General features: G+C 40.3%; 4 protein-coding genes across 8 annotated transcripts; 1 reads left to right on the top strand and 3 right to left on the bottom strand.

Annotated features, from left to right (window-relative positions):
* Positions 1-400: 400 nt before the first annotated feature.
* sox32 (SRY-box transcription factor 32) lies at positions 401-1,881 on the bottom strand. The gene is made up of 2 exons (XM_034214141.1): positions 1,486-1,881; positions 401-1,215 (listed from the first exon to the last, which is right to left on the bottom strand). Exons 1-2 carry the CDS (start codon positions 1,841-1,843, stop codon positions 551-553), a joined length of 1,023 nt encoding a protein of 340 aa, XP_034070032.1. The 5' UTR covers positions 1,844-1,881; the 3' UTR covers positions 401-550.
* A 5,873-nt stretch (positions 1,882-7,754) lies between these two features.
* On the bottom strand, positions 7,755-10,182 carry mrpl15 (mitochondrial ribosomal protein L15). Its single transcript, XM_034214139.1, is given in 6 exon segments — positions 7,755-8,227; positions 8,318-8,441; positions 9,173-9,338; positions 9,692-9,734; positions 9,737-9,848; positions 10,020-10,182. Coding segments are annotated over 6 exon segments (885 nt in total). The 5' UTR covers positions 10,122-10,182; the 3' UTR covers positions 7,755-7,889.
* Positions 10,183-10,622: 440 nt separating this feature from the next.
* lypla1 (lysophospholipase 1) lies at positions 10,623-13,905 on the top strand. Of its 3 annotated transcripts, XM_034214201.1 has the most exons (10): positions 10,623-10,685; positions 10,836-11,006; positions 11,169-11,200; positions 11,312-11,377; positions 11,542-11,589; positions 11,669-11,739; positions 11,864-11,937; positions 12,503-12,604; positions 13,111-13,287; positions 13,370-13,905. In XM_034214201.1, exons 2-10 carry the CDS (start codon positions 10,938-10,940, stop codon positions 13,427-13,429), a joined length of 699 nt encoding a protein of 232 aa, XP_034070092.1. In that variant the 5' UTR covers positions 10,623-10,685; positions 10,836-10,937; the 3' UTR covers positions 13,430-13,905. The 3 variants fall into 3 exon arrangements, with proteins under 3 accessions (XP_034070092.1, XP_034070091.1, XP_034070093.1); XM_034214200.1 differs by having other exon boundaries at positions 10,671-11,006; XM_034214202.1 differs by lacking the exon at positions 10,623-10,685 and having other exon boundaries at positions 10,975-11,067.
* A 209-nt stretch (positions 13,906-14,114) lies between these two features.
* Positions 14,115-20,307, bottom strand: LOC117544789 (regulator of G-protein signaling 20). Of its 3 annotated transcripts, none has more exons than XM_034214203.1 (5): positions 20,169-20,307; positions 19,132-19,292; positions 16,149-16,232; positions 15,831-16,065; positions 14,115-15,030 (listed from the first exon to the last, which is right to left on the bottom strand). In XM_034214203.1, exons 2-5 carry the CDS (start codon positions 19,287-19,289, stop codon positions 14,842-14,844), a joined length of 666 nt encoding a protein of 221 aa, XP_034070094.1. In that variant the 5' UTR covers positions 19,290-19,292; positions 20,169-20,307; the 3' UTR covers positions 14,115-14,841. The 3 variants fall into 3 exon arrangements, with proteins under 3 accessions (XP_034070094.1, XP_034070096.1, XP_034070095.1); XM_034214205.1 differs by lacking the exon at positions 20,169-20,307 and adding an exon at positions 20,019-20,157; XM_034214204.1 differs by lacking the exon at positions 20,169-20,307 and adding an exon at positions 19,631-20,011.
* Positions 20,308-26,548: the final 6,241 nt, after the last annotated feature.

The raw sequence follows: 26,548 nt of genomic DNA, 5'->3' as shown, positions 1-26,548 counted from the left end.
CCTTTGGTTCCTCGACCCAGGTGTGCTGCATTGCTGTAACAAGAGAGAGGCCTCAAGAGAGGAACCAAAGGGAAAAAGAAACAGGGAATACATACAGCCGTAACATCATATTAAGATCTGTTGTCATGAGGAGCAACTGAATGAAAACTGTTCTGGCTTTGTCTTTTTTTTTTTTATTGTGATAAACACTCTAGGATGAGACAAGTACACTAATATTAAGATTTTGGTATCAGTTAACTTTCAGCTCCCATTTGTAGCATTTATAGGCAGTTTTACACTTTTTTTAGATGGTTTACAACCCACTATGATAATGTGGAGATTCAAGCAGTTATATTATTTAAAATTGTGTCAGTCTGTCCCACCAGTCATTTTCAAGATATAATAAGGACATGAACATAAGTTGAATTAATTATTTATTGTACAATATAATTACATCAGAAGACAGTACAGAAGACATTAAACTTGTCATACACACAATATAAAGTTCCAGCAGTCTTTATCAAACTATATACAGTGACATACTTTAAATAAATACACATTGTTTGTAGTTTTATGCGAGTGAGCGTCCCTCTTGGTGGCTGTTCTGCTGAATGTAGCAGCTGGGATCCACTGACTCCGGCCTGTGAGGGTTTGGACCCATGTACTGTTCGAACTCGCTGCGGTCCAGATCGTACAGCATGTCCAGCTGAACCTGCTCCAGGTAGAACTCTAGGGAGGGCCCCACAGACAACAGCCCCCCGTAAACCCTGCTGGACTCCCCCTGATCCACATGTGGAGCTGCAGCGCTGGAGAAACCATACTGCATGTGCTGACCACTGAAATACAGCTGAGGTTCTGCAGGGTACGCAGGAGGGTTTGGGTACACCTCAGACTTATTTTGGAAAACGTCTGCTGCCACTCCTGTGTCTGGATAAGAGTTTGGGTAACTGTTGCTCAAGGAGACAAAGTTAACTTGGGAGTTTAGGAAAGCTGGTGAGTATTGCTGCTGGTTCTGGAGCAGGTAGGTGAGGTTGTAGGACCCGGGGAAGCCTGAGCCGCAGAGCAGGGAGTGAGGAAGCTCCACACCCTGGGCTTTGGAGCTCTTCTTCGGCTGCCTCCTCCTGCGGGGCCGGTACTTGTAGTTTGGATAGTCGACGGTGTGCTGGACTCTCAGACGCTCCGCTTCCTGCATGTATGGACGCTTCTCCACCAGAGACATGGCCTTCCAAGTTTTTCCTGCCAGAACACAACGGGGTCAATGATCTGTATACTCATCGGTTTAGCAAAATGAACATATGAGCCAACATTGTATGCAGCTGAGCTCTTTGTAGACCCATTCAAAGCAAGATTAAAGTGGTTTTCATAATATGAGAGATGCTCTAGGCCAAATAACAAAACAAAAATATAATGTTTTTAAGAGGGAACACTTGTTCTCCAAGAGTCTATTAACTAAAGCAACATCTTTGGTTTTCCAATACATTTCACGTTGTTTATTCAAATTCTTACCGAGTATTTTGCTCAGATCCGTGTTCTCCAGGTCTGGGTTGAGCTGTGCCAGCCGCCTGCGCTCCTCTTTGGTCCAGATGATGAAGGCGTTCAAGGGCCTTCTGACTCTCTGCTGCGTTGACAAAGACTTTACCTCGGGGCTGGCGCAGCTGGAGTCCGAGTTCACTGACAGCGGGCTGGAGGGCCCGGAGCTCGGGGAGCGCTCCTCGATCATCAGCTCCCCGTCCACGGAGCCCGAGTCCGCGCTCTTGAACATGGCACGGTTTGCGCAAAGTTGGAAAGCAGCGGGGTCGTGGCTGAAATGCATGTTGATGCTACGGATGGTGATGATGTTTTGGCTCTCTGCTGTCATACTCATGGTGATGCAGAGGGGACCGATTTATGTGGGCGCTCCACCAATAGGAGGCCAGGAGGAGTGGATTTAAGGTGTGAATTTCAGGTGTTTTCTCGGGACGGTGATAGGCCCATCTGACGCCCCAATCAACGATAGCACGAAACTTCAGATGGAGAAGAGACGCGAGTCTGTAATAAAACTCAAATGGGCTTTTAATATAACAAAATAACATGTAGGCTAATGCCCATTTAAAGCTTAAAAGACCATGAACTATTTACATTTATCCATGAAGTCTCGATTCCAAAATAAGAGAAAAACGTGTTTTCCTCTTAAACACAATAACATTGTCTATATAGTAAATGATGAAAGTCAAAGTAGGACTGAGTTTGTTTAGTCCTCCTATAATCACCAACATATTTGACTGCTCCTCTATTTGTGCGTAAATAAAAGAGTTCCTGACATTTAGCAAAAAGTCTAAGAAATGTTCCTTGATTCACTTAAACCCATATTAGGGAAATCCAATGACACCTTTGGCTATCAGAGAGAAATGGAATCTAATCAATAGGTCATGAAAGGCAGCAGGGATAGGTGAACATCAAAGTGTCCAGGAGGCAGGGCTGGTTACTAATTACATTGTGGCTCTCGGCTCTTATCGGCCATCCACTGTCTCTCTATCAAAGTATTTACAGGACAGAAACAAACATGATCAATGCGTGTTTATTGCACGATTACCGCGCACAAATATTTGCCTGATACAAAAACTGATAGGTCAGGTGTGCACAGGGGCGTGATGAGCTCACATTCAGGACTTCAAAAATACCTGCATGCAAAAAAAAAGTTCCACAAAATAGGCTGACTGAAGCTTGGGGGTTATAAACAAAGAGTATTGAAAACAGTGAACACTCCATTCAGACTCACAGAAACTGAAGCACGATGGCTGCAGCGTTTCTCTTTCAGTCCAGCATTTATTTTTGACAGATTTTCGCAGGTTATTTAAAAAATAACACAGCTGAAAATTACATTTGGAAAGTAACATCAACAAGTTAAATTATCATAACAATATTATTTAAATATCATAAGAAATAAAAGTCAGTCACTCTTGAGTATACATACTGAATTATTTATATTATTGGAATGCTATATAATATACATTTCTACACATATATTACTAGGGAAATTAAAAAAACATTTATTTAATATTAGAATAAACTAATTATCTTTCAGCACGTTGTTAATGGACAAATAAAGGTTTTATTTCGTGACACAAAGCACAAGCCATGCAAAAAACTAAGGAAATATTGTAAGTCCTTGACTTTTAAAAATACCAAAAATGTACACACTTACAATATTGCGGAAAAAGCACATAGAAAATGATGGTAGCCATAGACTACAATCCATAAAACAATCAAAAATAAATAATGATAATGCGTGTATCCACCATTAATGATCTCTCTAGAAACTCTTAAGGTGCATGTGATCCCACTTTATTATAATAGTGTGCCATTACAGGTGCTCGCTTATTATGGTTTCAATGAATATGTGTCACTGGCAACTAACATTAACCAGACAATAGACACCATAATGGGGACAGTGGCGACGTTAAATCTGCAATACACGGACCCACAGTTATACCTGCACCTGCCCTGCTTTGTCCCGGCAGACGATTCACTTATGTGGTCTATTTAAATTGTGAATACTGTGTATTATGGATTAGCAGGGTTAATACACAAGGAAATGCAGGGCGAGTTTGCTTTATTTCTGTAAGAAACCTACAGATAGTGTCCACTGCAATGCGTAAAAGCAATGGCGCAGTGAAACGGGTGCAATGTTTATTGTATATTCTTATTAGGAGCATCTTGGACTTTAACCCTGCAGTAGAAGTACATCAGGCATAGTGGATTTTGATATCTTCATTAAAAAAAGAAAGATCAATACTGTGACATTCAATAACACTGGTGATAAAAGCAACTGTGCTCCTCGTCTCCCTTTGACAACTGGATTTAAGCCACTTCGTATCAGCCGAAACTGATCAAGTGGCCTGTCTTTGATACGATTATAAATATCTCAAAATTCAGATTTTCAATGTGTATTTAAAACGGAATTATTTATTCAAATAAGCCATGTATGGTTTGTTATTGTGAGGGGGTTGTTTTTCTTTAGGTTGTCAGAATTAGAGTTTGAATCCACATCCGCGGCGTTAAACGGCACGCATGCTCCAACACGCCGTGAAAAGCACTAATGGATTTAATCAATTAGCTTGAACGACGCAGCGTGAATACAATAATGTTAGTTTCGACTGAGACTATGTGAACTGAGCCGGCTAAATATTGTTTAGGGTTAGAGGTTAATATGTGAATTCAAAGTTTGGATAATAATCATGTTTTTTCCCCCACTTCCAAACCGTTTATATACATTAGTGCGTCATGTGTCTTTTATTCCGGCTCTGTTGATGAATCCTAATCTCTAAAGTGACAGTGAGGTATCTTACATTGTCTCATAGCCAAACAAGCAGAATGGCCACAGTAGTTTCTGAATGGGGATTGTTCTCAGTGTCTGATCACAATGTGCCATTGTATTGGACAGTACTCATATATGGGACACTCCTCTCTTTCTTCACTTTGGATCAGTGCAGGCCAAGTTGGCACAGGTGAAGAGCCGGAGAAAAACTCAGCAGGATTTACTAAGGATGATGCTCAGGGTTGGATATTGGCTGGATTTTGAGCACTTTTGAGCAAATTTGTGAAGGAAAAGGATGCTTTGCTGTTCAGTGCGGAGTATATTTACTGGTTTGGACTGGAGCCTTTTTGCCAATGAAGATGCCACAACAGCTGATGAACAATTATTATGGATATATGAGGATTTGCTGACCCTGAATGAAGACATCCACCCACCTAGAAATGAAGGAGTAAAAGCCTGAGGCCTGTGGCTTGACCTCCCATAATGAAGCACTGTATGCCTCTGCCACTTCAGTGCCATCCCACCGACTTTCCTTACAGTGGCTCATTCATAGAGAGCTGCATTGTTTCATAGCCGTGAAGGTGTGAAGGGGATAACATGACCGTGATCTTCGCAGCGAGGGATGGTACTGCATTGTTTTGTATTGTATGGGCACAGCAGGCCAGCATCAAGATACACTGTGTCAAGCCTCAGACACCATTCTATGCAGTGGCATGTCCCCCCCCTCACCCCCCCCTCACCCCCCTACTCCCACCTCCACTTCTTAATCAGGTGTTTGAGCAGATTCAACAGTAGACAGAAGCTATGGGTGCTAGCCTCCACACTCCCCGTGTAAACAGCGCCCTGCCCGGCCCTACGTCAGGCCAGCTGAGGGGATTACATGCCCCCCTGGAGTAGACAGGCTTAATGTGCCTCATTAGCAGAATACAATGATGCCCCCCCCCCCACCTCTGTGCAGAGATAACAGCCCAGGCTCAGGCAGACTTCAAACACACACTCAAACCTGCAGGCCCAGGTAGGGCCATAGGCAGTGTGCAAACGTAAGGGTTTTATCCATCTGACATTCATTAACCAACCGCTGATTAATGTTTGTATTTACATTGTGTTTAATATAAGGCTTTTCGGCTTTTCCCTGTTTTCACTCTAAATCTGTATTTATTTTCGTAAATGCAAAAGCTCACATGTTCAAACATGCCTGCATGACTGAGAGAACATGGATAAAATGTGATTGAGAGGACATAAATAGAAATACGAATATGAGAAAGTTACTTGAGAAAGTGTGAGGAAGCGAATTAGTTCAACTTCTAAGGAGGTGTCTTTTTTAATGTTAATATATTCAAGGATTAAAGAGACAATTATAGCTTTTTGAAGTTTTGACAGGCATTTCATTGACATTTCTTCTCAAAGGCAATCGACAGACTGATCAGAAGTGAAAATAATTATTAGCCACAGACATGTAAACATAGTATTTTAGTCTACAAATGAATAATAATGTTCACTTGATATACAGTTCCAAAGAAAACATCCATCGAGTCTTCAGTCTGGCTCTTGAATTGTAGTCACACTTGTTTCTAATTGTATTGCATCTGTCTATCATGCAGACTGGCTAATCAGGCAAAACAGAGAGAAAGAGCACTATTCTTTGTAAATGAGGAATTGTATTCTGCTGATAAGAGTCTTATCTGAAAGAGTCTTCCAGTTGTTTTATTGTTCAGACAACCAAGCGTTGAATGTAAGTGCCACAGCAGGCCATTTTTTTATGTCAACATATTTGGACCCAAATATCCCCCTATGTGTAAATCTGATCCTGATCCAACACCTGATCCACACGTCTCACATCTACAGACAGAAGAAAAGACGCCTGTAATTAGCCTTAATTATTAACTGGAACTAGACTGAGACCTGTGAGACACCATGATATCTGTCTGTCTTAAACGGCTCATTCAAGCCATCAGATAACCAAAACAATCCGCTCAGCTCCATCAGCAATGCCTGGATGTTTAATTAAAAAGTGTGAACTGGTTAGACTCAGACATTAGATTATTAAGGCACAAACCAAAGATAAAATTCCTGCCATTAAAACAGACAAACAAATCTTTTGAGCCAAAGTGAATGACTTGTTTTCTTGTAATTGATAGAGAAATACTTGATTTGATTGCTTCATTGTTTTGTGAAAACTCTCAGCAGCCACACATCCAGTGTCGATGTTTGTGCTCACTCTTTTTCTCTCTTTTGCTCGTCTGAGACCTGATAGAAATTCAAAAGGATCTGCTGCTTTGAAGATAAGCGCTGTAGTTCTGCCATAAACAATGATTGTGCTGTTTCTTTCCTGTGTCGTGATTTATTTAAAGTATTATGCTGTAAGGATTTGGGCTGGTTTTCCTGGCAGGGAAACTGTGTGTATGTATCCACTACTTGTGTAGTGAATTGGATACTTGAGATTCAGGAAAACACTCAGGGAACCACAAGTAAAGCCATTAAAGCTTAACCTTTCTCCCTTATGGTAACAAATTACAAAATGTACAAATACTGTATGAAATACACATTTAAAATGAACCACAATAACTTAGTTAAATTCATTAAAAATAACTCGGTTTCAATTTCGTTGTCACTTTTATTCTTACATAATTGAGAGCTGCCTGCCTGGCAGAGTGGACTTTGTATAGAAACACAATGCTCGTGGTCTTGCACACACACACACAAACATATGCTTCCTTTGATAAAGTGTTTTTATACCAGCAGAAATTCTATGGCAGCGTCCCTTAAGACAATATCTGCGTAAAATACCAAGTTATATATAGCGACTGTGCCATTTTGACTTCAAAAAATAAACATGAGCGTATTGGAGTTTAAACACAAGGGAAAAAGTATCCAGTCCCAAACCTACGAGTATATTCTGGTACAGGCAGGGTGCAAATGGCCCTTAAGTGTTAATTGTAATATCTCAAAATCTTAATGAGATTCTGCATCACAATAAACTGGCTTTCATTTTTAAACGACTGTAAACAGTGAAAGTGTGACGGTGGGTGAAAGTAATAAATACCACATCTTGATTTAATTACAGTGAAATCAAAGTATCCATGGCATTTTCATGTCTTAACGGGGGAAAAGTTGTATATGTGTTTGCCTGTGATTGTATTCCAAGAGGATGGAGAGGGGTCTTTTGAACGTCCACACCAGGATACAGCTGCCTATGACTAATTTCAAACTCCCCTTCTAGGGCCGAGGCAACCCATTTCACAAGTAACACACATCACCAGGCATCTGTTTCCTGTTTTCATTCTTTGAGTTATCTTATTTTCCTTATTTCCCCCTCACCTGTTACAGTTCACGTTCCTTCCATCATGCCGCACGAGCCCGTTGCTCGTTGACACAAGGCCTTCGGACATCAGAAAACACTCATTCATGTAGTCATGTCTTAGTGGTCAAAAAATTCCTTTTAATGAGATGACAAAATAAATTAAAATATAATTCATGATTGAATTTAAAGACAAGACTTCTTAATCTTTTTCCACATTTTTTAATAGAAACAAACATTTCTTACACATTTCCAACAACCAAACCTCAGTCATTTTCTGATTTTCGCCATGAGATACTGTAATCATATATCTCCTTATGAGCGGTAATACTTCAGAAGTTTCTCATCAGTTGGTTTCAGAATCTTTTTCTCCGACATGTTAACGACCCAGCCTGGAGCAAGGCCAAAGAAGATCTGTCGAACATCCTTCCTCATGGCGAGCATGTGATACAGTTCATCCTTTGAAATGTCTGGCAAAATGTATCCATACTTCTGTGCCAGGGCTAGCCGGGCCTGCTGGATTTTCTCCGGGTCTGCCAAGTAACCTCTGTTTTCAGCATCTGTGTAAAAGAGAACCATATCCTGCCCTGGTAACATGCGCTTTGGAATGGGCTGCCCACGCAAGAAGAAGGGTACAGGCTTGATTAGAATACCTGCAGGAAAATAGAATACATGTTAAGGCTTTTTATCTAAACGATCTTCCTGTTATATTATGGATTGATAGAGACTGTTTTATTAGTTACCAAGACTTATAGGATCATAAAAACCAGTCGTTATGACCCCTCCGTTCCTCTCAATAGCAGCTATAGCTCCTTCAGACGCTCTCTGAACTTCAATGTTGATTTTTGCAGCGAAAATGTCAGCACCCTGGAACAGAAAAAGCACTTAACATGTGGCACTTCTAGCAGAACAGGGAACAAAAGACATGGGGCGAAAAAAACAACATCTTGATCTGTGACATTGACACTACTGTTATATGGTGCCACCTACTGGCACAAGATGATCCAGAGCCACACTTTGAACCCTTTTATGACTTACATCGCAGTGGTTGTTTACCAAACTTGCATAGGAGTCAATGTTTTATAAAAAAGTTTAAATGTTTTTTCTCTCCTGAAATCTATGGTTTGCTGTCAGCATCAGGTACTTTCTTTGTAGTTGTGTAGAATGTGTTTGATGTATAGAAAATACTGTATGCATGGTACAGCTATACCCCTCACATAATTGGATTTTACACTGCGTATAGTACCGCATCAGTGTGGGTAGGTTATTAGCTGTTTGTCACTTGAAATAGATATATGTAAACAGGAGACTTGCTGAAACTGTCATTGGCAACCAAACAAAAGAAACAGCTGGGAATACCATTGACAGTTTAGGTTTAAAAACGCCATGTGTGCAGGACGTCCTGTGACGTGGCAATTAGTAGTTGCCCTGGGATTTCTCTAATAATGCTTCTCCCATTGATACTATGACCTGAAGAGACAAGTGTGTAACTGATAAGTGTCTCCTCCAATTTAAACATTGGAGGAGAGAAAACAGCTGCCTTTGTGTCTTTTTATTAATGCTTGGAGAAAACAACTCAATGCTCAATGAGAAATTACCTCATCAACAAGCTGGACTCCATAGTCCCTCTTCAGAGGCTGGATTGTTATCCCTCTGCTGTTCACTAGCTGGGTCAGGTCTATGGGCTGGGAGGGGTCCACACGGCCCAGATCAATCAGGTACTGCAGTCGTTTCAATGACAGAGGTTGGTACTGAGGACGCAGACTGTGGACGACACACAAATATGACATTTATTGGTTGAAATTATTTGAGATAATCTGAATCTTGACACAAATAACAAATAGTACAACAAATAACCCATGAAACACATTCTGTATAATTGCAGCATTGAGCAGCAACAACATTTATACCACATTTATACTGGACAGGTGTAGGATTTGGGGGTATTAATATGCATTTCCACCAGATGCACTACTATGATTATCCATATAAAGACATCTAGTTATGAATCCTTGTGGGAGAAATGTGTGGTGTAACAGATACAATTCTTTACAGAAGACGCATTTCAATGACATACAATCTATGATCTATGAAAACCTTGACTGTAACTCGTTTACCTGTGTCCTTCATTGTAGCCATATTTTGGAATGGAGAGATAAAAGGAGTGTGACCCCCTTCAAATCCCAGCCGAGGCCGGTTGCCTCTCTGTCGCTGTCCTTTATGTCCTCGGCCGCTTCTGTTTCCACCATGCTGTCCTCTGCCCAGACGTTTATCCTACAATTAAAAAACAAATGCAAGGGTTTTAGCTAGCTAGTAAATGTATCATCCTATCAAAACAACTGACATATTAGCATTCATATCCACTGCCAAAAGCGGCTAACTAGCTACGTTAGCTAGAGCAGCTACAAAATATTGCCTAAATACTGATTGAACATTACAACGTACCGCCTTTATAGCTCCTGGCTCAGGCCGCAAGTTTGCTAAAGTTATCCGCGGGAGATTTTTCAAAATATCTAACGCTTTACCAGGTTTTTTAGGGAAAGACATGTTTCTTTTCCTCACATGTCACTAGTTGCCAAACCAAGGACATATAGGTCATGTGACTGACTTGAGCGGAAGGGCTTCACGTGGCAGATCCAAATTTCAAAATAAAAGGGCAACAGTCAAAATGTGCTACATAAACAGTTGTGCCGTAGAGCATTTTAAGCGGTATTTTATGGTTGGTGAATGTCACTACATATTGGTAACATAGGAGTAGAGAAAACATACTTGTTTAAAGTTTAATGGGTAAACAGAACAAATAAAACATCACATGTAAGCCCTAACAATTGTGTCAAAGGTCACGACGTGTTTGCTTGTTAAATGTTTATATCATCATTTAATATTGTTCAAATATGATGCTTGTATTTTTTTGTAATCTTAACAAACTGTATTTATTTCTGAGTTGTCGAGTTGTGGTTTGTTGTTATTTCTATGCGAATTAACCTTTATTTAAGTAGCATTGATTGACATTTCTACTAACCAATCGGTGCTCTAAATCTGTAGGAACTGCTGCTGACAGCCAATCACGAAGTGGAGGGGGCGGGTCTACAACGCATGTCAGTGCAGGTGGTGAGTAGTGTAATTCGGCGGTGTATTATTTTCAACAAAATTCAACTTCTTGAAATAAATGTACCACTGCCAATAGAAATACGAGGCGGCGGTACCTTGACTTTCATCCTGGGTTCGAGATTAGCCCCTAAACTGTTTGTTGTTTGACAGCCAGAATCGGACAAAGCTCGACACAGATTGACAGGAAGGGATATCGTTATTAGCTTACGCAGTAGCTAACTTGTCTCTTCATATCAGCTGCCTCAGCGCTGTATGTGCGGCAATAGCATGTCAGCTCCTTTACCTGCCATTGTGCCTGCTGCCCGGAAAGCTACTGCGGCGGTGAGTTAACCAGGGAACATTTGCTAACGCTAAGCTATTTGAAGTTCAACCTAAAGCAACTGTGGGTTCCAATAACTACTCAACTGGTTACATTTAAAAATGCCATCACGTTCTGACATGCCTGAACTTATTCGAACGGTTACCTTCTCTGTTTCTTTACAGGTGATATTCCTGCATGGACTTGGTGATACAGGGTATGTGAAGACATCCTTTTTTTGTACTCTTGTTGTGCAACAATACTGGTCAATGCTGGTCTCTCATAAATACTTTTAGTCAAACTAGTTTAATTTTGTCCCATTTGACAGACATGGCTGGGCAGAAGGTTTTGCTGGCATCAGGATACCACATGTGAAATACATCTGTCCACATGCGTACGTTTATACAGCATATATAACATTGCACAATCCTGAATGTCTTATCCACTATTATAAATGGTGTAAAAATCACCTTGTTTACTATCGTTTGCCAGAAAATTATTGACATGTTAAATGATGTTAAGCCAAACTGTGATGTTACTTTTCTCCATTGTTTACAGTCCCACCATGCCAGTTTCTTTGAACATGAGAATGTCCATGCCATCTTGGTAAGTGTCAGAGTATTTGAACATGTGTGTGCCATCTTCACATACACAATGAGCCTCACATGATTTCTCTCATGTGTAGGTTTGATATCTATGGATTGAACCCAGATGCAAATGAAGATGAGGCTGGTATAAAAAGAGCATCAGAGAACAGTAAGTCTTTCAATTTCATTGTATAGTAAGTCGTGAGGAATGTGCTGCTATTTTGTTTGAGTTGCATAAGAGCTTGTTAACGGATGCCGGTATGAAGCAAGTGTTTTTGTTAATGTATCCACAGTTAAAGCCTTGATAGACCAAGAAGTGAAGAATGGAATTCCTTCACACAGAATTCTCCTGGGTGGATTTTCACAGGTAAGTGTGGCATGTACGCAGATGATGTGTTACATAACACTTAATGACTCACTGGTTATGCATATAATGTATTCAATAAAACACATTCAGAAGATATTCTCACATAATTGCATTTATGTTTTGTCATTTATTGCACGTACTTAAGCTGCAGAGTCTTGAAAAATATATGCATATTTTAACTTGCACAGTTTAATAAATAGAATATTTGTAACCCCAATGTCAAGAATGTGCTACTTTCTCTAAAATGTACATGTTTAAAGGGGTGATACTATATATAAATATGTAGGGGGGTCAGTAGTCAGATTATTAATATTTTATTAACTTTTAATACAAAACTATTTAGGCCCTTGTGGTGATATATATATTTTTTTTTTTACCCCTTTTCACCTCAGTAAATATAGGCTCATATAAAACTTAATAGATGTATGGATCACAGAGGGATTAACAGCACAGCACTAGAACTCAATCTAAAGGAACATTAATGTTCTCCATCCTCTCCTGCTATGATTCCAATTCACAAGCGACACAACTAAGATTATTTTCTGTGTTGTTTTCTTCTTTCCAGGGTGGAGCGTTGTCACTCTACACGGCTTTGACGACTCAGCAGAAGCTAGCCGGAGTGGTCGCTCTCAGCTGCTGGCTCCCTCTGCGCAAGTCCTTCCCTCAGGTAGACAAAGATTAATTTAGAGGTTTTCAGTGATTCAGTAAACACAAAGCTTTTGGTCGGTTCACACAAAGCGCAAAACAATAAATAATAATGTTGCTGCTGTATCTATGCCTAATTTAGACAAGGCGGCTTTTGGTGCAGCTATAATGTCAGTATATCCCTGATCAATGTGAACAGCATTCCGGAAACAATCATTTTGTTTGCTTGTTGTCTTGATGACAGCATTTTTTTCAGACTTTTTACAAAATGGGATCATGTTGAAGTTATTCATGACATCCTTTAGTTTAGTAATCCCACAGTCAAATTTGCTTTGCGTTGGATGCAAATACAGCATTAGAGAAATGTAAAATGATTGAAGTTCCCCACTTCTTTTAATTGCTCAAAAACAAAGGTGAAATACCCCAGTAGTTAATTTTATAGTGAATTTCTGTTTAATTGTATTAGGAATATTCCAACATCTTTCATAATAAGATGATAACAATATTATTCATCTCTTCTGTTCACAGGCATCTGCCAGTTGTCCTAACAAGGACATGCACGTCCTTCAGTGCCACGGGGACGCCGACCCCGTGGTTCCCTTTATGTTTGGCAGCCAGACAGCAGAGAAGATGAAGAGCCTCGTCAATCCAGCCAACATCACCTTCAAGTCGTATCGGGGTCTACCTCACAGCGCCTGTCCAGAGGTCAGTGTGGGGAAAGCCACATTTCACTCAGAGGCTCCGGTTCTATACTGAATATATTTAATTTGATTCTGTATGTGTGCAGGAAATGGTGGATGTGAAACGATTCATAGAGAAGCAGCTTCCAGCCATCGGCGATGAATGATCTTGGAGCTGCACAGCACCGTCAGAGTCCTTCGGGTTTGACTCCTCGGACTCCCTGAACCACTTTCTACTTGAAAATAAACCACGCTGCTACTCATAGAGCCGGACCGGACTGGGGCTCCATGTTAACCCGGGAGAGACTGATAACGAAAAACAATGCTGTATCCTGACCTGGTGCCACACACAACCCTCAGTGTTAGAGTGACTTTAGTTGCTTGATTGTAAAGCTATGCCATTAAGACAAGCCATTTCCTGCAGGAAACACATGTACTGGAATAACTAGGGCTATACTTTATGGTTTAATTCCTAATATCTCACAATAAATGGCTTATTGTTAAATGCTCTTTTTTTTATGAATGAAGCTTTAGTGTAGTAGTGCTGAAGCACGTTATTAGTTGATAAAGAAATATAACAAATGTACTAGATAAAAACGCCTCCAGATTTGCTTTTTAAAAATATAAATATATTTTAAATATGCTATGTTGGTGTTTTTGGATTTGTCTTAAAGGCTAAACAATTATGTAAAAACAATAATCGACAGTTCATGTTTTTGCACCCATAATTTGTTACAAAAATCTAAACAAAGCATTTTCAGGGAAAACTTTTTTTTTTTTAAGGCAGCCTTATATGCAATCCACATAATAATTTATAGTGCCATATGTTGAAAACACACAACTGCAAAAAACAACATACGATTGTGCTTTATTTAATTTGTGAGAATTAAAATATCTATTTTGCACAAATATCTTTTAAAATACACAAATATATCAGTGGTCATGGTCATGTATTTCAGTTTGTTTAAATTAAACATAATATGACTAATATCACAGTATTGAAACACACAGACAAGATCTATTTCCGGTTCTCAGCTCATCGAGTTGTATAAACTTTTTTTCTTTGAGAAGAGCTGAAAGCACCAACATATGAAGTCATTGTCGCACCATCCACGTTAGACCAAAGGTGCTAGTGTAGAAGATCTTATTCCAAGGCACTTTCCTTCTTCATAAGTTACTGTTAAATAAAACCTAGTAGTTTCTATAAGAACTGGATATGCATTAAGGCTCACAATATACCTAAATACAAATGCAGTGCTCACAGATGCATGCTTTCCCTCATTAAACAAGGTAGAAAAGTGCAATGTCAAGCTAGGGAATATATAAAAATATAGATATGTTTTCTAACAAGTAGCCTAACTGATGCTGAAGCATTTGTTCTTGTTTGCTCCGAGTATTTTGGTAAGCTAATCATGGGTAAATAAACCGCACTTAACAGCTGGGTGACGACCGGTTTTAAGAAGTGGTCATTTTCCTGTCTGTCTTTCTCTAAATAGCGGTACTCCAACAGGAACACAGAACTCCTTCGGGTGGGACGCATGCGCCATTTTCAAAAGCTAAGTGTGTGTCAATGGTGGGTCTATGGCTCGGGGGGAGGCTCCTCCAGGCTCTTCAGCAGATCTGTGTACGCAGTTGAGTTCATGTAGCGAGGGTATGAGTCTCTCTGCATCAGCGTGTATATCTGCTGCTGCGCGTCGTCGAACGTGTGCGAGGTGGGCTCCAGCATGTTGCGGTTTATCACTTCTCGAACACGCGAGTCCAAACTGACCTGGAGAAGATGAGCAGGTAAAAGATTGAAGCACTGATTCATGTCATTACACGATTTAGAGCTAACATGATTGATTGAACAGATTTATCTTATAGTTGATTAACAGAAAATTCAGGCTGTATACGCACTGTTTCTGCCTAGCTCCTTACAAATGAAACTATTTTCTATTGCATCAGTCACTAGCATTTATGAGCAACAAGGCAGAAAAGCCTGTCTCCTCCAGAACAGCAAATGAAATATACCCAACTTAGTGCTTGTTGTCACATTAAGGAGGGGAAACAGAAATAGGGTTTTTCTGACTCCGAGAACACTCATACCAAACTAGTTTTGAACTGAAAAAGCTGTGTTTTTTATATAAAATATGTGCACTGCTCGATAAATCCCCTGAATAAACTTTATACTGCAAAATAAATGTATGTATGTGCAGAGCAACAAAAACAAAGCTTTTCAGATAAGCGCTATTTCCCAAAATGTCCAACTATAACCTTAGATGAGACAAATAAGTGATTTAATAAACTGTCTTGTGTTCTGAGAAGTAAGAGGATTTATTTTCTAAATGTCTGACTTTGTATGGACAAAACAAGTTAACACAAGGTTATTAATCAAGAAAATAACAGTTAGTTTAGATAATGTCTTTAAATTAGCTTTTTATTCCTCGACCAACACCCCCAAAATCTTAACAGAACATTTAAGATGTTTTCATTAGTTGATGATTTATCTTTCTGTTGTTCCACTAAAGTTAAACAATAACTCTTTCTAAACATTTCAGCACTATAATCGCTGTAGCCACACCAACTCACCTCTTTAGGGGACAGGATTGAGATGAAGTCCTCGTATATCTGACGGACTTTCTCCTCCACCACAGTCTTGTTGGTCTCCTTTTTGAGCTCCTCGCAGGCGAACCAGAACATCATGTTCTCCTCGCTGAACTCCGTCCTCAGGAACTGCCTGAAGCAGCCGCGGCCCGCTGCACTCTTCATCACCTTTTCAAACGACATGGGCCAGGAGCGAGCGTCTTCCAGAGTGGGCTTCGGGCTAAAACATAAAATAATAGATCTGTTGGTTCACTGTTATTTAATTGTCTCTCACACAAAAGGTTCACAGTGTTTAACCATTACCTTTCTTCACAATTGTTGGTTCCCTCTGTCCTGCGCTCAAAAGTGGACCTCTGTATTGTCTCGTCCTCACTCCTAACAGTCAAACTGGAAAAACAAAACAGAAAATAAGGCCATAAATAGCTTGTCATCCAGTTTTGAAACTGCAGCCAACATTGAAATAACTCTTGAGTCCTTTAATGTCAGCCTACCTTACTAAAAATAATATAGTTCTGTGAAATCATACCTGTCAAAGCTCAGTAGGCTATTTCTAGCAGTTCATTGTACAAGCTATGTGACTGGACACATGTTTTTTTAAATGATCTCACTATCAGATTGTCCTACAGCAACATTTGACACACATCTGAAATATGATTGTAAAATGTAGCATTGCATTCCTCTTCCTATAGGAAAAGTGTGCTATTTTAAATACCTATAATAATTTTCTCGCCAAGAGATAGATAAAAAGATTGATACAACTCTCATATCTGTACGTCAAATATAAAGGCACAGTTAGCGGATAGTTAGCTTAGCTTAGCTTAAAGGGGACCTATCATGCAAAATGCACTTTAGTACGTCTTTTATACATGAATATGTGTCCCCGGTGTGTCAGGGAACTCACCAAGTGTCAGAAAACACAACCCTCTCTCTTTTCCTCCATACCCAAATCTCTAAAAACGGGGCTGCAACGGATCTGATACAGACTGATACAGATTTGAAATTGTTCTGACGTCAGAAACGGGGAGCTCCGCCTATATGGGCAACTCTCCACCTATCAGGGGAATGAGAGGTTGCTGTGGCATGGTAACAGCATGGTAACAGCATGGTAACATGACGCTCGTGCCTCGCCCCCCTCCTTTGCAGGGGGGCGTGGTCAGCTGCAGCTCATTTGCCACAGAATCAGCCCTTGCAAAAACAGGGCTAAAAAAAGAGCAAATAGAGCGAAATGAGGCATGGCTAAAATGCATGATCTGTTTGGTATTTTGGAAAAAAAACTTCACAGACATGTTTTATATAGGTATGGCCCTACAATATATTATTCAAATATAGCATGATAGGTCCACTTTAAATACTGGGAAAAGGGTTTACAGCTAACCTGGCTTTGTCCAAATATACCAAAAAAATGCCAATTATCAACTTTAAACGTCAGACAGGTATCACAAAATATTGTATTTGTTAACTCCATACAAAAACTGTAAAGTAAAAATAAGATTGTTTTTTTTATCGCACTGTATTAGGCTGGACTATTTGTCGGATGGGAGTTATCGCTGCAGTTGCCAGGAAGAATAACTTGGCTAGCAATACAATAGTCTATCTCCATTTTGTATATTTACTGCAGGCCTAGTATACCATACTTGAGGGACTGCATTTTTTGTTTGTGCGACATTTGAAATAAAAGAACACCTACAGTAGATTCAGGAAGCTCTGCTGCGAGCCTTTGCGTAAATAGTTAAATGATAAACTGTCCACATCGTCCTGTAGGGATTACCTATGCGTAATTAAAATGTTCCCATCACCTGATGTAGCATCTGGCTGTACACTAATTGGCTCAGATGAGAGTCTGCTGTGAACCCCCCACCCCCCCCTCTGGGAACCTGTTTGTAGCTGTGCAACAATCAGATGGAATTGATATACATTACTCATCCCCAGTGGAGTGATTTAACACGGCACACAACAGGTTGGCTGTCCTCAGAGGAAGCACAAGTGTACGTTGGACAATTCAAAACATGTTATAACCCCCTGAGGCCTCCGTCCAATGAGATCCAGCGTGGGTCACAGGACCACTGTGTTCCTGTTTTTCTGGAATGGTGGTGTGGGATGGTGTTATTGAATGGGTGGGAGGATGGAGGCAGAGGAAGTCGTCTCCACTACTGAGCTGGTACTGTTTAATGAGGCCAGGAGGGACATCTTAGTAAAATGATGCAGTTTGCTGATGCTGTGTCCAGTTACATTTAGTGTGTCACAGGTCTCATGTGTGGTTTTCCACTGGACTTAAAAAACAACATACAAGTTACGAGTCTGTTTTGCAAACATGTTGAAGTGACAAGATTTGATATGAAGGAAACTTTACTTGGATAGGTTTTGTCTCCTGCAGTATACTTCTAAACAACGCACCCTTTGGATTGCATGAATATAAAGTTAAACATATTTTCAAAATAAATAAAACTTCTAAAGCCCACACATTAGAACACATTTAAGTATGGCAGACATGACAGGAAATGTATGTCTAAGAACAAAAAAAAATTCAAAACAGCTATCTTTCGAGTTAAAATATATATTCTTTTATAGGATTGTAATGGATCAAACCCTAGTACAGCTGATATTATTGTGTATGATGTGTGATCCATCATTTGGCAAAGGCCATAAGGGATACTGATATGATGAAAAATTACCTTAGTCTTCAATGATTAAGACTTCAAAACCTACATATCGATGAATGTCCAATTATTATACCAGTTAGCCTAAGCCGTGTATCATATTTTTAAAACTATGCTACAATAAATTACTTTTCTTACAATTCATTGATTGATCATTATGTCTAGAAATGGCTGTTTATCGTTACAAAAAAAGACTTGTTTTGTACAACCACCAAGTCCAAAACTCAAAGATATGTATTAACATTAATACAGTTTAAAATATAAAAAGCAGCAATTATAGCCAATGTTTAATTAATCAATTATCAAATTGTTGCCTAATTCCCTGTAGTCCATATTGATGAATATAATTATATTTTGGGCTATTCTTTAGATTGTTTTAAATTGTATTCCCCCGTTTGAAACAGGACTTAGAATTGTTCAAGAATATTAGACAGCAACTGCATCATTTAAAAAAAGGGTCATCTCATTTTTTATAAAGATAGCCTTTTTCAACATATACTGTCTCCAATTATCTCTCAGCTAATATTTGTGTGGGGTAGATGTATTATTAAAGGCTACCCAAAATACAGTAAATGGGCCTTTCCCCCCACATATCTCCCATGTACAGCAGTGTGAGGCAGGGTCTTTACCAGGAGCAGCTACAGCAGCAGCACCAGCAGAAGCAGCAGGCGTTAGAGGCGTTGGTGGGGGTGTTTCCCATTCTGTGGCGCGCTTGGAGGACACTGGCAGCTGCTTCCTGATGAACCTGCATCTGTCTCTTACGCATCTCCACCCGCTCCGAACCCATGGACTGCGAAGATAAGAAGACATGGAGACCACAGTGAGGTCTTTTTTTACCGCATCAAGCTGGCGCATTACGCACACAAACATCCAAGACATCACAAGAGATTAAGATATGACAGGAGGCCTGGATCTGTCTTAAACCTGATTAAATAAGCAATGAAACGCCAGATAATCCTGTAAAGGAAAGTGGTAACATGTGTACGCACGAACACTTCATGATCATGACGAGTGGGGTCAACTTCTGTGTAATGCATCCTCAATAAATCGACATTTCCCGATCAAGAAATTAGGCGTATGGTGCGTTTAAGGTGCATATATCGCAGTTGAAAGCTCGAGATGTCCTACCGGTTTGATAGTTCATGCTGAATGCAACAAAAAAACAAATTGTCACGAGCAACAGCCGCCTTTCTCTGTCCTCCTCGCTCCCAGTCTGTGAGGGATGAGCAGTAATGATAGCGACAAGGCGTTACTCTTGGACCGCAGCAATCGCATCCATCAGTCGCATCTTCGGGAGGATGCACACACACACACACACACTCATACACACTCATGCATGATGTTCGATTCGAAGCAATCCCCCTAAAGCAAGCAGTGTGCAGCCATTTATAGAAACATAATTACATTATTTGATGAGAAAAGCTGATAATTTTACAGTCAGATGGTTTTCTGGCCAGGCAGAGAGCAACAGATCTACATTATGCTTAAACATCGTTATTATTATTTAAATACACACCACAACACGCACCAATGGGAAAAGATGCTTGGAATATTCACTTAAAGATGCTCCAGCCCAACTGCATCATTTATCCAGTCTATTGTATTAAAAAATGCACAAATGCGAGGGTGTAATCATTCCAAAAGTTGAATCTGAATGTCTACTCACTGTGTCACCATGAATGCCAGAATGCAGGAGATTTTTTTGCCTCGATCACATCCGTCAGCCTCGACTTGATACAAACTGGTTGGTTTCTCTTCTGCGCGCATGCGTTTCCTGCAAGTGTGAAAATAATTTTCTGCGCCCCGTGCATTCACGGCAGAACACAGTGTGCGCCTCCTGTTTACAGCAATGGTTTCTGCAGGATTGAGGCTGCCAGACATTTAAATCCACAGATTATATTAAGATTCCATGTGTTTGGGTACTGATGATCTGACACTGCGATGATTTGAGTGGATAAGCCCCATTAAAATCCCATAAGAGATCATCCATAAATAAAAAATAAATAAATATTGCAAGGTATTTTCTCCAGACTGCGCAGTTGTCTGTTTTGAGATGCATTCCTTTTAACCCGATGGTCATGTACAGATGGGAATACGTTCTGTGCGCCAAGGTACTGAAGTATTCAATTAAACATCTGGAAAACCACAATTTACACATCAGCAACTTCACCTTTCCTGACGCACACATGAGGCGCAGTACTGCCTGCATCCACCAGGAGGAAGCAGTGTTTCATTTAAACCGTTATATTCAGAGTTTATGATTTAAACAAATCAGACATATCACTGGCGTTAGTGCAAATTAACCTCATTAACAGTGTCAAACAAACTTATATTGTTCTGTACTTATGTACTTTATTTGAGTATTTCCATTTTATGCTGTTTGATATTTCTACATTTTAGAGGGAAAAGATGCACTTTACACTCATTTTAACTGGTTGAATAGTTAATATTGTTAACACTATTTCTTTTTTTAAGCAAAGATTGCAGAAAATTCCACAAATGTCTTATTTTCTATAATCCAATGACCCTCTTGAGGAGCCCAAACCCTAGATACAAAAGTAAAAAAATATATCCTACTCTATGTGTATTTGTTTGCAGTATCCTAGTTTTTATCATGCAGGAATTCATCTTAGAGTATTTTAACATGCTGGCCATTGGATTTTATCTCTTGTATTGTCAGAAACCAATACACATTAAATATATTGAGCTCAAAATATCAGAAAATAACTTGTCATGTGGAATTTCCATGTTTTTATCAATCGTAAAAATCCTCAATTCATCAAACTCTGACAAATGATATTGAATAAATTATATATACAATGTAAATAGCTCACAGCTGTGTGGTCACATGCACTGTATACCATCTTCCAACACTCATAGGAAGAGGAAAACTAATCAAATTCAATACATTCTCTTACTTCCCCTTTTCCATTGCACAGCACATAAGGTGGAGTTAGATTATCCACTGCAGCTGAGGTTGAAGATAGGACAGTGGAAATATGGTAGATGGTGATTGCAGGGGAGGAGGAATATCCATCCCTGTCCACTTTGTATGTATGACACAGCTATAAAACAAATCCAATATACAGAAGTCTGTTTCTCTAAGCCGTGCAATAAATCAAACATCTTGTAACTGAAGTGGAATTGCATCTTAAATGGACCCTGTTCCCTGATGAGACGACTTACTGTGATCTACTGCTGGAACATATAGGCAGGCGTGTGAATGTTTTCCTCTTATCACACGTGTGTAAGCACCTATAACCTGTCCGCAATCCTAGCTCTACTGTGTGTGTATAATCTTAAATCCAACATGGTTGCAGCCTTGTGCGAAATAAAAAATGCAGCCTTCCAAAACACATTTAGTAAATCAGCAACCTCGTGTCCCTTGAGGTAGTTTACTCAAAGTCCAAAGCATGATTTAATAGAAGTAATTACACCTGCTTTGGGAGTTTTTAAAAGTTGAGGCCCTGAAGTGTATTTGTTTTGCTCTGTACTGTGAAGTAGAGTTACACACTGAAGAGTTTTATCTCAGAGCCACAGAGGTTTCCACTGACTCCTCTTCAATTTTCTGGCTTATTAAATGCCTCTCTTTTCTTCAAGCCGGTCGCTGTCTAGGTGAGAGGGGAGACAGAAAGGACCACAGGCTCTGCAATATAACATCATTTCAGGAAGGAGAAAAACCTGGATATGTCCTCAGGTAAATCAGATCAACTGTTGACAGGTTTCACTCGAGATTTCTATTCCAAACCAATTTGATCAAGCTGACCCTTGAGACGAATGGCCATGTGAAGAGGAGAATGAAAAGGCTTTGGTGGAAACAATCATATGGATGATGGAAAACTGCAAACATTGTTTTTAAAATTGCAATATTTGTTGTCACATTTTTTCTACACCAAGCTCTCATACCAGTGTACCTTGTTGTTTCCTTGGCATTTTTCACTGAACAGCTGCCTGCTATGCTAAATAATTCACTATGATAGTAGAGTTAAAAACAGCAACATCTTTTTAGTTTTACAGCTAAACAGTATTCTGAAATATGTTTCAGGCGTTACTTTGAAGTCGACACTCTTGTTTTTTGCTTTTCGAATCTGATCTCTGAACTGACCCTTTCTCTTTTTGTAAGAAGTCAAACAAATCTCAGATTAAATTGCATTCATCATGAATTTTAGTCAGGCCATGCCATTATCTCAAAGGATCTAAAAAGATATCTGACATCTTTCCAATCTACTAACTTAATATGACAAAGAAATGGAAATACAAGAGAACAGTGCTGATCATGTATATAATTCTATGGCTTGTCATTTGCATGTTGTTGAGAGTAGGCAGTAAGAGAACAGGAAAATGCATAAAGCACACAGGGGGGTGTCATCACTCAGCTTTCAAAAAATGACAAGTTCAGAAATGTGATGATTAGTTTTCCCTAAGGCCCTCCATGGATGTCTCAAGTATTTGTTCCAGCTGTCATTGTCAGAGAGTTGTTTGTTTCCGGTTTGTTGTGGAAAGCAACAAGCTTTGACAGGCAGTCAGAGTCAACATCATCCGTGTGATTCTTTGTAGCAGGGAGGTGGAATTGTGATGACGAATATTACCTCTCTAGGATTCACATTCAACTTGTATGTCTTGAATTAAAAATGTACGTTTCCTTACTTTATTCTGTTCAATGTATTTGCATAATGCTTTCTGCATGCCAGAGCTCTCTTCCATTCAATGCATTGTAAATATACATTGTGGATTATGATTTGAAATGCTCTGTCTCTTGCTTTTCACTGCTTTTTTTGCTGATACACTCAGGGTTGAATAACAGGAACACCTGAAACTATGCAAATTGTAATCCTATACAATAGCTCTGCAGTTAATGATTTCTGCAGTCCCGGGGGAAGAGGCTGTAATGAGAAGCACAGAGTGGATAATGAAGTTCTGACGATGGAGGTACTTCATGTTCACGCCTCATTCACTGCCAGACAGTATCCACAGGAGGGTTGAAGGCAAAAGATTAGCTTCTGATGTGTTTTTTCAATACCTGGGAAACTAAAATCAGTGAGTGCTTGAGTCACCACCCATGCATTCTATATACTGTACATTTGGTGTGTTTTCAGCCCACATGCAGGTTGCGCCTGCCTGGAAGACTGTAAAGGTTTAATGTTCCTCTACGTCCATTAATCTGTTTCAAGGCTTTACTCGCCTCCTTGCAGACAGCAACTTGGAAAATGCTGCAGCTAATTAGAGATCTCTCAGGAATAAAATGAAGGATGGGATAAATGGAACATGTTTGTGGCAGCGGGGTGGGGTTAGGGCGCCGGCTGCTGGAGTGAAGGGAGTGGCTCGGCCGGAGGCCAGACAGCTGATCGGAATCAGGTAATCAGTGCCGGAATAAAAGCATGTCATAACCTGGTTCTGGTCTGTTTTGCAGTAGGCGGGATCCTGGAAGGGGGCAAAAGGACCTGTGAAGGTTGCCACGCGGGCAACGTTGGAGTAGTGGATACTTTTGTTTGGAGCTAATAAACGCCATATATGTTACACGAACCTGCTCTTCCGTCCATAATTGAACCCTGTGTGAGCGGAGAGGCTCACAGTGGCACCTGAACAGGGACATCATGGCGGAAGGAGAAACCCCGCTGGGGCAGGCCCTCCAACGTCTCGCTGACATGCAGGAGACCACCACAGCATTACAGCGACAGCAGAGCGAGGCTCTGCTCGGGATCGCCTCGAGCCAGCGCGAGGACCGGGCTCTCCTACGGGAGCTGCTGCAGCGTCCGACCGCTCAGGAGGCCGATCCCGCGACCAACCCGGCCCGACCACCTTCAATTGCCCTCCAGAAGTTGACGGCAGAGGATGATCCGGAGGCATACCTGGACATCTTTGAGGGCACAGCGGCGGTGTGCGGGTGGCCAGAGGAGGAGTGGCCGGTGTTCCGGATTGACTGGTTCCCCGATCAACTGGTTGACAGATGTGGAGGCGTGGCCTCGACTGAAATACACATTTCGATCGCTTCTTCTGTCGTTTACATACATCTTTTGGTATATTTGGCTGGATAGGAACACTTTGATGTACATTCAGTTCCAGTGTGTGAGGTTGTGCTTACGATGGCAATATCCGGACGCGAACAGCGAGGACTACAAAAAGAAAAACGAGTTGATCGGGGATGTCTGTTCAAAACATTGCGAGCTCCAATAAATCATTTAAACCAGCTATTGTTGCCAGACTTATTTCTGAATATCGTTCTTAATGTGATACCAAGTCCATCTGATACCTGTGTACACCTTCAGACAGCCTCCAAGTGAAGCACATGTTATTTACTCACAGTTTGAAAGCAGCGTGGAGAAGTCCTTCAGCTGTGTTAAACTGTGATCGCTCGAATAAATCCTTAAAACCAGCTATTGTTGCCCGATTTATCACTGAATATCGTTCCTAATGTGATACCAAGTCCATCTGAGACATGTGTACACCTTCAGACAGCCTCCCAGTGAAGCGTACGTTGTTTACTCAGAGTTTGAAAGCAGCGTGGAGAAGTCTTCAGCTGTGTTAAACTGTTCCTCTCAGGTAAACTGTGATTCGCCCATGGGAAAATGGGATCCGCCCAGATTAAACTGTGTTACGACTTCTGTGGCTATCTACCAGCGATCATGTTTAATATGAAAGACACACACATCTACATCCCTTATAAAAACGGCATTCTGCAGCACTCATCCAGATAACATGTGACTGTTAACTCGTTTTGCAAAGATAGCAGCAGAAATGTCATTGCTGCATGTGCAGGGATATTAGACTTTAAAATGCTGATGGGTCATTAATGTTGGTCTCGGCAAACAATATTAGGAATCCTCTATTCAAACCACATAATATTCAGTGTCCATCGACATGAAAATAACAAAAAAGTTCATGCTGGACTCAAACCCGAGTTCCAACAGCAAAAGTCACTCCAGCCCTGCGCGTTATGAGTGCGCCACGGATCAACACGACATATCGAACCACCACACTATAATATTTTAGATTAACCCTAACACACTTATATGTAAAACTAACACTTATCACAACATAATGTGGGCTCGCAGGCTGATAAACTAGGATATCTGATCTCGGTGGGTCTTAATGAGGCTTGATACAGACCTCAGTCAGTATACTATATTATAATATGTATATTATATGGCTTAAAGTGTACATTCGCTCACATTATAAATGATGGTCGGGTTGCATTTTTCTGGAACTTTTTAACAAGGTTAATTTAAAATATTATAGTGTGGTGGTTCGATACGTCGTGTTGATCTGTGGTGCACTCATAACGCGCAGGGCTGGAGTGACCTTTGTTGTTGGGACCCTGTACAGTCTATGGTTGGGACTCGGGTTTGAGTCCAGCATGAACTTTTTTGTTATTTTCATGTCGATGGACACTGAATATTATGTGGTTTGAATAGAGGATTCCTAATATTGTTTGCCGAGACCAACATTAATGACCCATCAGCATTTTAAAGTCTAATATCCCTGCACATGCAGCAATGACATTTCTGCTGCTATCTTTGCAAAACGAGTTAACAGTCACATGTTATCTGGATGAGTGCTGCAGAATGCCGTTTTTATAAGGGATGTATATGTGTGTGTCTTTCATATTAAACATGATCGCTGGTAGATAGCCACAGAAGTCGTAACACAGTTTAATCTGGGCGGATCCCATTTTCCCATGGGCGAATCACAGTTTACCTGAGAGGAACAGTTTAACACAGCTGAAGACTTCTCCACGCTGCTTTCAAACTCTGAGTAAACAACGTACGCTTCACTGGGAGGCTGTCTGAAGGTGTACACATGTCTCAGATGGACTTGGTATCACATTAGGAACGATATTCAGTGATAAATCGGGCAACAATAGCTGGTTTTAAGGATTTATTCGAGCGATCACAGTTTAACACAGCTGAAGGACTTCTCCACGCTGCTTTCAAACTGTGAGTAAATAACATGTGCTTCACTTGGAGGCTGTCTGAAGGTGTACACAGGTATCAGATGGACTTGGTATCACATTAAGAACGATATTCAGAAATAAGTCTGGCAACAATA

The sequence above is a fragment of the Gymnodraco acuticeps genome, unplaced genomic scaffold, assembly GCF_902827175.1.
Source record: "Gymnodraco acuticeps unplaced genomic scaffold, fGymAcu1.1, whole genome shotgun sequence".
Lineage (NCBI taxonomy): Eukaryota > Metazoa > Chordata > Actinopteri > Perciformes > Bathydraconidae > Gymnodraco > Gymnodraco acuticeps.
This window is presented reverse-complemented; position numbering and strand designations above follow the sequence as displayed.

Bases quoted from the DNA above. Each gene is read 5' to 3' on its own strand.
- LOC117544789 (XM_034214203.1), bottom strand. From the start codon at position 19,289: ATGGGTTCGGAGCGGGTGGAGATGCGTAAGAGACAGATGCAGGTTCAT. The intron at 16,233-19,131 runs GTAAAGACCCTG...TTGTTTTTCCAG, and splicing joins TGCTGCTGTAGCTGCTCCTG to TTTGACTGTTAGGAGTGAGG. The intron at 16,066-16,148 runs GTAATGGTTAAA...TTTATGTTTTAG, and splicing joins ACCAACAATTGTGAAGAAAG to CCCGAAGCCCACTCTGGAAG.
- lypla1 (XM_034214201.1), top strand. From the start codon at position 10,938: ATGTGCGGCAATAGCATGTCAGCTCCTTTACCTGCCATTGTGCCTGCT. The intron at 11,201-11,311 runs GTATGTGAAGAC...CCCATTTGACAG, and splicing joins CATGGACTTGGTGATACAGG to ACATGGCTGGGCAGAAGGTT. The intron at 13,288-13,369 runs GTCAGTGTGGGG...GTATGTGTGCAG, and splicing joins CTCACAGCGCCTGTCCAGAG to GAAATGGTGGATGTGAAACG.
- sox32 (XM_034214141.1), bottom strand. From the start codon at position 1,843: ATGAGTATGACAGCAGAGAGCCAAAACATCATCACCATCCGTAGCATC. The intron at 1,216-1,485 runs GTAAGAATTTGA...GTGTTCTGGCAG, and splicing joins GGATCTGAGCAAAATACTCG to GAAAAACTTGGAAGGCCATG.